Genomic DNA, 11,089 nt, shown 5'->3' on the forward strand with positions numbered 1-11,089 from the left:
ATTGATTTGAGAAAGGAGTAATAATTTTAGGAGATTAAAAAAAAAACACTGGGTGGATTTTTAGCTTTATAGTGTGGTTGTGTACACACACTGCCAACACACATTTCAGTTCAAACAACTTGTAAAAGTGCATGTAGCATCCTATGACCCCTTTAAGATGCATGTGAAAGGCTGGAGATTTTGTTTATTGGTACAACTGCATTAAAATAAAGCAGACACGGGCGTGTTTTCTGATTATTATATTTTTTTTTTCCTACTGCTACGTAAAAAAATTAATTAATTAAAAATAACCACTAGTATAGCTGCAAAAGCAAATTAAGTCTACAGGCCTGAAGTGGCCATGGGGAGATTTGGGAGAATTCCCGGTAAGCAGCTCGAACACTGAAACCACAAGTCTCTGTAGTTCATTTTCACTAAGAGACATAGAAATCTGTTCAAGCCGTGCTCGTACAGCCGAAATCCCTATTCGTAGTCAGGGTGTAATTTGAACAAGCTGGGTCCGGGTCCAGCACCTCCGAATTCCGATAACCTCATTTGGCGGATCCCCCTCCTCACGCACCAATGAAAGATGAAAAGTTCGTGTCAGGGTTATTATAGTTTTGCATTTTTAAATTCGTTTTTATTTTAATATCGCTTTCAATTTTTTTTATTAGTTTTATTAATAATTTGGTTAATTTTAGTTTAGTTTTTATTTTGTGAACAGATTTATAGCCTATTTAGTTTTTATACAGTTTAGTTTCCGTTTTAATTTTAGTTTTAGTAATTAAAGTTTAGCAGAATTAACAGAACACTTCCAGAGCGCAGACCAAAGACATTTTAATTTAAGCTTATTGGCGCAAACATCTAGCGACACAAAATTAAAGCATGCTGAGATTAAGTAGAAAACGATTATTTACGTTTTTCATTTATTTTGACATTATTCTTTCTTTCTCTCTCTAAATGCCTTTTAGTTAAATACAGTTCTTAATACAACATTTTACAGTTTGAACATGTATACAACATTACTTACATTTAAACTCGTTTAACAAGCATTTTAGAAGTAAAAATGAAAATTGTAATCTTGCAAAAAGACTGATGCAGCTTGTTTAGGTGACTTGGTTTGCTTTGCATAAAATAAAATGATTTACAGCAAAGAAACTGTGTTATAGATTAAATAAAACATACACAAACCTATATTTGACCAAAGAAATGCAAGTCGGCGGCACTGAGAACTACTCGCCTGAAAAGAATGCAAAATATCTGCACTCATTACAAACACTGGGTTGTTGCAACTCTCCTGTCCCAGGAGCTGGGTTACGCAAAAACTACCCAAACACGAAAAAATTTTGCAATAAAATAACCATGATTTTTAGACTATTTGTGCATACTATAAAAGCAACTGATGCAAGCTGGTAATCAAGTGGGTCCACTAAATGATTGCGCGAATGCTCCATTACCTCTCCATCCTCTGATCACTTGCCGGATCCGTCACCCCGCTTTATTCCGGGACCTCGCAATTTACAAATGAAACACTGTTCGTAGCGTTATAAATGATAAAGGCTAAATATCTAGGCTACCTGGCTAAAAAAAACAAATCAGGTTTTTTTTTGGATGTAGGCTACGTGGATGTATGTATGTATGTGTTTGGATGTACGTGGATGAACATGCCTATCTAATAGATTACACCAGGGGTGCCCAACCCTGTTCCTGGAGATCTACCTTCCTGCAAAGATCAGCTAAAACCCTGATCAAACACAACTGGGCACCCCTGGATTACACTATACACTTGGTCCACCTGTGTCTCCCCCACGCTTTCTCTCACAGTAGGCTATAATCTTACCTTTCAGAAGCGCGTGTCGGGCTTTAAAACTCATCAGACATCACCAGTAGCAAAAGTCATTCATGTCCGGATAGTTTTATTCATTTTGATGACATTTATGGAAGTAGGCTACATGAGAGTGTTTTGCTTGTGATATTGACACCGCTCGGGTAGGGCACAGCGCGGGAGCGGCATTACTATGTATGAAGCTAATTAATTTAGAGTTAGAATAACTAAGGGGTGATAACTTGTTGATATGAGTGCAATAATTCCAAAGAATGCCCAAAAGATAAACTAAAATCTCTGTCCTTTTTGCCGCCCTGACTGTGCTGCCGCCCTAGGTGGCTGCCTAGTTTGCCTATATGCATGCGCCGGCCCTGTGTCCCAGGGATCTGTTTGCACCCCGAATCATCTGAATTCTTAAACAAATGGCGAATATCTTTTAGTATGCATATGGTTCTGTGTATGGCTCTGAATAATCTGAATTATATTTAAAAACACACACAAACATACATCACAACCTATGGCCGACCCAGTCCACTCAATCCAACGCAAACACATACAAACATATGCTCACTTATATAACCTTTACTCCCTACCTGACAGCAGCATGGGATCCTTGTCGACGGATTTGCGTACGTGATCAGACTCTCCAGTGAGGGAGCTTTCATCAATCTTGAGGTCGTTCCCTTGGATGAGAACACCATCCGCAGGCAGGAGGTCACCTAGGAGACCCCAGAGTGACAGCAACAGATCAATCTTACCAGCCTTTGAGCACTACTTCCTTTAATGACCAAAATTAAAAATAATAATAATATTATACAGAAATAATTTAATTATAATTTATGTGTTGTGGCTTGGCACCAATGTTTTGTCTTTGAAAAACAATTAAAAAATATACAATTTGGTATTATTTTAATTATTTAATATATTCCTAATAATATAAATTGACTATAAATGTAAATGTAAATAATATTATTTACATATTTTTTCACTATAATTATATTATATTGTTTTTATAAAAATGTATAAACTTAAAATGTATTTATAATTACACAATATTTTAACTATAGATACAAATAAATTATACTCAATACTGTTTACATTTGTTTTATAAATTATGAATTCATAAAGAATTTAAGTAAATTTAGCAGGAATCAAAGCAGCTTAACAGTACACTTTTTAGAGATTTTTAAGTTTTTAATAAAAAGTCACCCCATGTGGGGCTCACACCACCAACATTTATGAACCGTTCATTCATAATGTAAGATGCTTTCATAAAAGATGGGTTTTGAAGCCAATTCTGAACTCTACTGACCGTATTTGATCTGGGCAATATCCCCCACCACCATCTCAGCCACGGGGATTTGAATGACCGTGCCATTCCGCGCCACAGCGAAGCGTTGCTCCTGCTCGATACGGCTCTGCAGGCCACGGAACTGCTTTTCTTTGCTCCAGTCATTAAACGCTGTCACCAGCACCACGCAGAGCACCGAGAGCAGGATAGCTGCACCCTCGATCCAGCCCGCCTCCGCCTCTCCCTCGTCCTCTGCACCTGAACTTACATTACCACACACTGGAGAGAAAGAAAGAGATGGAAAGGTAATAATGTGTGGGAGGACAGTGAGTTTGAGTGTCTACTTGTAATCCTTTATATTCTTTTATCTATCCTTCCATTTCTCACTCTATTATTTGCTTTCTTAGCTATCCATGCAACTATACTGTTACTTACACTCAGGGTTACTTTTAAAATGCATTCAAAAGGTTTCAAATTAACAACACAAGACACACAAGAGCATTTTAGGGATGAAAATCTGAAAAATGTCGTCTTGATATAAAGTAGTGTTAATATTAGCAGAATAAAGGTCACCAGACTGTTAAATTATTGACATTTTATTGGGGCTACGACATGAAGCAAATCACGTTTTCCTTGAGCTTCTGATGAAAGGCCAGAAATCCCTTTTGTGGTCAGGTTATGTTGGCATTTTTGAACATTTGCCCTTTTTTTTTTTTCACTGAGAGACCAGATCACCTTCAATTTCCCCTCCTGGCGGCTGGTAAAAGGACAATCCGAGGGAAATAATGGCCGCTATTTCCAGGATTATGAGGGTAACATCCTGTAGAGCCTCCCACACGAGCTGAAGGAAGGTCTTGGGCTTCTTAGGAGGGATGAAGTTCATTCCAAACACTTGCCGACGTTTCTCCAAGTCCGCAGGATTGTCCGATAATCCTTTTGGAGGGAAAGATGGTGGTAAAAGTCATTTTTACTGATCAAATCTTACTAACAGAAATTCTGTGAGACATAGGTTGGCATATTAATATTAATGTCAGTTAATAAAATATACAGTAAAATAACAACACAAATCTGTCAACCTGTGTAATGCCTGAAACATTTTCACCATTTTTTTTTTACAGTAAATATAGCAGGATTTTTTTTACAGTGCAGAAATAGTCAGCCCAAGAACATGTATACTGGTGTAAATCAGTTATGGTGCTTAAAAACTCTTAATTTGTTTATTAATGGGTTTTTCTCTATGCAAATGGTTTTGAGAACTTCCTGGATGCTCTTTAGTCATCACTCAATTCTGTTAGCACCAATCCCTGACCTCTTAGGGTGGCAGTAAGGGAGGGGGGAGAGGACATAACAAAAGAACACAGGGCACAGATGGTTAAGTCAGTGTGTTTCGGATGCACCACAGGGTGTGATTTTTGGCAGCAAGACCCAGACAGACTGTCACGCTCTCTGCATCCTCACCCTGCCAATCATCACCTGCTGCCCCTGGCAACCTCTCATCTCCCATCAGAGCTTCCCTTTCACTCACTGTAAAACCTAATTGAGTTACTCCAACGGGTTGTAGGTTGTAATCATTTCCCCAACTCGTTCCTATTGCCCCGATTTATTCCTTCAGTCTCTGTTCAGCACAATATGCGCAAGTAAACTAAGACAACTAAGATACGCTAATGCAATCCTCTTTCCATGGACTACCAGAATTGAAAGACTTTTGCAGCACATCCAGCCCTTTCTTCTGCCCTTTCTTCTACCCTTTCATCTCTCCATCCATGCCCCTAAGCTTCTCTTTTTGTATCGCTGTCATGGTTTCTGAAGAGAGGTTTTTTTAAAGAGCAGCATTAAAGGAGGAGAAAGAGCTTTACAATAAACTTAAAGTAACCTTAATGTGGCTGCCAAATAGCGATTCAGGCAGACCGCATGACTTAGTCTGAAAGGAAGAGGTCAGAAAAAGATGCGAATCAATGTGATTATCAGAGCGCAAAGTAGGATCATCTACCCAGAACAGCTACTGCTATAAATAATTCTTACATTACTTCTGACATTTAAAATCTTAACTAAATATTGTGCATTGATTTAGTAAACAGTTTCTGATCATTCAAAGCATGAAATCGTAGGATGTAGTAGTAAAATGATAAACAAGCACAGTAGCCTACCTGATGTATCTCATATTATGTATTTAGATGTATTATGCAGCTGTCTGCTATCCCGTTAAAATCCTCTTTTTCTTAGGCTAGTTAGCTTATGTTCACGGTTCCCTCATTCATATGTTGAGAGCCATGAAGTAGCGATGCGGGGAGCAGGGAAATCTATTTAGAGCGCCTTATTTTATTAATTCAAATATCGATATTTGGCGCCAGCATATCGATTCTCGTATCACACGAAGACAGACAACGATATATTGCCCTATTGATATTTTGTTCCACCCCTAATATTTTTAATTAGCTTTTATTTTTAGATTAGATTTATTTTTAGAATTTTTATGTGATTCTGTCATTTTTATTATTTTGTGTTTTTCTATGTAGTTTTTATTCATTTTCTTATCAGTTTTAGTAATTTTAGTACTTAAACTTATTTCAGTTAGTTGCCAAAGCAACATTTCTAATTTTCACTTTAGGTTTTCCTCTAATATTTATATTTCAGCTTTATTTTTTAGTTACTGAAAATAATTTATCAAAACTAATATGCTCCTTTTTTACCTATAAAGCTATGTATTGTATATCATGACATTTGTGTAAAAACGTGTTGGAACAATCCTGAATTTTCCCCTAAATATGAATAAAGTCTACTGTGATGTTGCTTAAACACACACAGGAAGACGTTCTGAAAAAACTGGACTTGAATTTCTTAATACAAAAACTTATCCAAAAGCAGCATTACAGAGAGATGCTCTTATCTGATAACATGGGCTTGTGTTGCATTTTTACAAAAATGTGTTTCATTTTTACTATGAAAAATTTAGAATTAAGTTCAACACCAGCTGCTCTTCAGGGATGCCTGCTTTCAAAAGTCATTTAGCAGACGCTTTTATCCAAAGCAAAAACAGTCAAAACTAACAAAAGAGCAACAATATATAAGTGCAAATGACAAGTCTCGGTTAGAATAACGCAGTACATGTAGCAAGGTGTATATACTGTATATATATATATATATATATATAACACACATATATATATATATACACACACACACACATACACACACACACATTTATATATACACACATATATATACACACACATATACACACACACACACAAATGGTCTATACAACTCGTGCACTACATTAAAAGTCTTGTCAGTGAATAATGACTTACATTTTGGTCTGTTTCTGACACAAAACTATTGTACGTCTACAGAAGACCTATATGAATATGTAGTTCACAAGTCTAATGGACCAATTTTATGATACTTTTATGATGCTTTTGCATCTTTACTGATAAAAGCCTCATTCCCCATAGGGACTGGTACACAGCAATCAGTACAATTCTACATTTGTGTTCCACGGAAGAAATAAAATCATACCGTTTTGAATGACCTGAGAGTGAGTAAATGACCACAGAATATTTATAATAGCTGAGCTTCTTTAATAGCTGAAAATGTCTGTATGTTTCAGGATGCATGTGTGAGCTTATGTAATTAGCAAGTGATATGGTCACATGTCTAAATAGTGCTACTCACCATCCGCAGGTGAAGTCTTGAGTCTGTGACAGAGGGTTTCTGTATCTGTGTAGTTCTCCTGGATCTTCTGCAGGGCCTCGGGTCCCCTGAGCTCCATCAGCAAGCATAACTCCTCAACGGTCACCCCGAAATCTCCCTCATGACCTCCTTTGTCCATCCCCGGCTTCTTAGGGTGGAAGTCTACCGTGCTATTGCCCAAATCTCCCATGATGGTGTTGGTTGTGGAAGACTGGAAGCTTTTAAGCAGATGCTATGAACTAAAATATGAGTACCTGGGACAATGTGTGATCTCTTTTGTCCTATTTATATTCCTCCTCACCTATTTCTAAGATGTTCTCTATATAGTTCTCCATACTGAGACATGAACTGTGAGATTCTTTGGGGTTTTCTATTCTATGGTATTGTAGCTGGGGTTCCCCTCAAATATCCCCCCCATAAAGAAAAAGTCAGCAAATAAAGTGATAGCCATTGTGCCAATCCATCTCTATGAAGACCAAAGCAAGTGTTACTGATTATTAAACAATAAAGGGGATCTAGTGACACAGATATAACGTCGGCAAGAAACCTGAGGAACAAAAAAAGATTTTTTTTTAATTCATCAACTTGCTTAAACCAAAAACACTTAGATGCATAAATGACTTTTAATTTTTTTTCCATAAAAATGATACATAAATAAAAATAAAAACACTTTGAAACAAAAGTAGATAGACAATGATTTGAGAAAATTTGAAATATATTATAAAACTAGAACACATTTTTTGGCTATTAATCAATATATAAATAACACATTTTGAATACTAAATAACAATTTATAAGAATTTTGTTTTGAAATATGACAAAGTTTTAATGGTTTACCAACCATTTAAACAGCAAAACAATTATGAAACAGCAGAAATAAAAAAGGCAAAAAAACAACAACATCAAATCATTACTTTAGCTTGCAGGACGTTGAATGATGAGAATGAATTATGTAAAATTCCAGCATATAAAATACGTGACAACTTGCCCCGACATTTATGACAAGAACACCACCAATGCCATGGGTACAACTTTTCATCTAACATCTGCCTTCCTAATATATTAGACCCTTAGTCATATAGTTAAATGCGTGTTTGTATTATTTTATTTATTATTACTTTATTTTGCGTTCACTTACTTACCCAGCAGTTAGTAGCGTAATTGTGACAATTACCCTATTTATGCTCTTTGATTTCATTATTAAAGTATTTGCTCGTTTTTTAGCCTATAACTGAAACGCTCAAAAGTCGACGAAACATTTATTTAAACGTTTTGAAATGTGAAGGTGGCATTTTGCTCACCGAGGTGTCACAGGTGTAGGACGTTTGTGGGAAACAACTAGTAGCCAAGCGTTCATCACACGCACACCTACTGCAATGAACTGTTTGCATAATATCCGAGGGAAACCGAGGACAATCACTTATTATCTAAACGCCTTTCGAAATACTCTCTCTTGATAAAAGTGCTGTGTGTGCGCCTCTCCCCAACCCATGTACCTTACGGTGCCGCCTCTCGACGCAAAATCTGCCTCAATACGAGACGTCTGCCCGTGCGCACATAAACACTTGCCCAATCCCACCGCAGAACAGATTTACGAAGGCAACACTACCAGCCATCAGGCCTGCAATTTTGGATGACATTACAATCCGCTTGAGCTCTGCGCCTCCATTTCCCTGCTGTGACACCAACTTTAGGTTACTGAACATTTAAGCCCATAATCTGTGCGCGCGCCTCCTCATCTTTTATTAAAAATGGCCAGAAGATTCCTCAACAAACATGCATTATAGACGATGATGCCCTTTCCTGGTAACCTTCAGGAATCAGATGTTCACCTTGGTCCACTGTACAGCTGCTCACAGCTTATGAAAGTGCCTGTAGCATTTGTGTTATGATTTTTCGGTTAACCATAGCGAGGGGAAAGGTAAAACAAATGTATATTAAAAACATTTGTCGGGGATTAGAATGAAAGGCTGCACAAACTAACCAGACAGCAAGGTTACATCAATCCACCACCTGCTTTTTAGTCGATCAAAAACTGCTAATTTGTTTTATGCATATAGGCATCTATAGACACACCGCTCTTAATTAAGTTAATGGCACAATAATGAAGATTGATATTTTTAAATAAACGTTAAATTATTATCAAATGTATGATTAAAACACTGGATTATATTTGTAATTATTTATTTTTATTATATTATATAGTATTAATGTTATTTATATTACTGTATGATTATTTATCCTGCATTACTCTTTTATTTTAAGACATTAAAAAACAATTGTTGAACAATCATGAATACCCTCATGGCATAAAACTTATATTGGTGAATTATATCAGCATAAACGTTCTGGGCATACTGTAAATTTCATGTAATGCTTACCTACTGTAATCATAATAATAAAGCACTTTAATTATACATTAGCAGACACTACTGCAACAAATAAACAAACCCAGCACAAAACATACCCTACTGACACCACAAGGCACTTGTGAACATGTAGGCTATCTGTGAACAAATATATTCACTCACCGCGCAGGCCATGTTCCAAGGACATTTGACGTTGAGTCGAAAAAAAAGACAGGAAAAACGGGATGATATCCAGTGATTTAGCCTCAATCATGCTCATCATGGAGAAAACAAAAATGAAAGTCACATCATTTGACCTTTACGCTATTCCAAATGCAGATGTTGCGCAACGGTGCAGAATAGAAATCAAATGAAGGGAGCAGGAGGCAGCAGACGGTGGTGAGCGCTTCATCTTATGCGGAAGAAAACCTGAATGATGCAGATGATATTACAAGTACCATGCCCGCATTAATTAATCGGTTAAAAACGGCGTGTTGTGCTGTCGGGAACGTAAAGGAGGGTCGTTTTGGTCACATCGTTGCTGTTATTTTTGGCGCTGATTGATAGAGTGATGGGTGAAGGAGAGATGTGGGTCTACATGCTGATGATGCCCGTTTGACGCGCATCTCGCGGTGATGGCAGCAGCAGCATCCGAGCGCTGGAGGGCGGGAGAAGGGGGAGGGGCGGATGAATAACCGTCGAGCTCCAGGCCTCTCGCTTCCCTCCCTCTCTCTCCGCAATCCCTTCCTTTTCCCGGTAAAATACGACTTCTACTATGGCGAGGGCTGGGTTTTTAATATTCATAACCCGGGCTTTTGCCTTAGGAAGGTAACCAAGCAAGGTAACAATGCAACGTTCAGCACGACTAATCAATATTCATAAGCAGAACATTCGCCATTGGGTGGTTGTCACGAAGCGTTAGCATGATATACTTAATATTCATGAAGCAGACATTCGGCATTGGACGATTATCACGCTGCGACAGCATGACCTTATTAATATTTATGAGGTAGGTCTTAGTCATAAAAGAGACGGTATTATGACCACAGCTCGATTAAATTTTGCATGTTAGCACATAAGAATAACGATACGTGACAAAAAAAAACGAAAACTTAAAAATGTCTAGAAAAAAAATCAAAAATAGTAAACACTATACTGATACAAAATGTTTCCATACACAGTTAAGCCAAACATGCTTAATTACCTAATATAATGACAATAAAAATAATCAAAAATAAAAGGCATAGATATAAGATATTGTTGAATTTGCTCTTTAATTCATTTACTTCTATCGCTCTCTCGGCTGGGCATCTGAGCATTAATTATAAAGCGAGTGCAGCCTGCCGCCTGTAGCTCCATTAATAAAACATCTCAACAAAGGATTTGAGAACGAAAGAACCTTGGTTCAATTAATATTAATTTAAATTTCAAAGTACTTTATTGGCACGATTGTTCTGCGTACAATATTGCCAAAACGTCAACCCGAGCGCGCACACACACTCGCATATTTTAATTTGTTAATTTTTATTTGAATTGCTAATTTTATAACTTTAATAGGCCTTTACTCTGGACTGTTACTTTGCCGTTTTACGTTTAATTTCATACTGATTGGTTTCATTTGTTAACACTGCTGTGCTGTTCTTTTACATTGTATAATTTTTATTTTTTAGTAAAGTTTTAGTAATGTTAGTAGGCTAAAGAAAACTAAAACTGAAATTATAGAGTGGAAAAGCAGAAATGAGGTAAAAACACTGAACATGCCCCCTGTGTCTCTATGCTAGCCACTTCAAATCATTTGAAGTTATGAAATAAATAAGAATGACCTGTTGACACACACTTACATGGAATGTGTTCACGTGCTGTAGCCTACTGCTCTCCTGCATCCAAGTGAAATTACTTTCAGTTGCTGGTCCCCATTGGGGGGGGGGGGGGGGGCCCCACACAACTCATGGGGGC

At 37.3% G+C, this 11,089-nt stretch overlaps 1 protein-coding gene across 6 annotated transcripts in view; it reads right to left on the reverse strand.

Moving 5' to 3' along the window:
- The window catches only part of LOC107699155 (plasma membrane calcium-transporting ATPase 3-like), a 31,614-nt gene extending 21,754 nt beyond the window's left edge, over positions 1–9,860 (reverse strand). For 3 of the 6 annotated variants that reach the window (XM_016500366.1, XM_016500343.1, XM_016500381.1), the window contains exons 1-5: positions 9,317–9,860; positions 6,768–7,332; positions 3,831–4,028; positions 3,117–3,374; positions 2,398–2,523 (exon numbers count right to left, since the gene is read on the reverse strand). In XM_016500366.1, the coding sequence (XP_016355852.1) occupies positions 2,398–2,523; positions 3,117–3,374; positions 3,831–4,028; positions 6,768–6,975 (790 nt within the window). In that variant the 5' untranslated portion in view covers positions 6,976–7,332; positions 9,317–9,860. Of the gene's footprint in view, positions 1–2,397; positions 2,524–3,116; positions 3,375–3,830; positions 4,029–6,767; positions 7,333–8,086; positions 8,200–9,316 lie in introns of those variants that run through there. The other 3 variants (XM_016500373.1, XM_016500360.1, XM_016500352.1) reach the window with 2 other exon arrangements.
- Between the last annotated feature and the right edge of the window lie 1,229 nt (positions 9,861–11,089).

The sequence above is a fragment of the Sinocyclocheilus anshuiensis genome, unplaced genomic scaffold, assembly GCF_001515605.1.
Source record: "Sinocyclocheilus anshuiensis isolate Anshui unplaced genomic scaffold, SAMN03320099.WGS_v1.1 scaffold477, whole genome shotgun sequence".
NCBI lineage: Eukaryota > Metazoa > Chordata > Actinopteri > Cypriniformes > Cyprinidae > Sinocyclocheilus > Sinocyclocheilus anshuiensis.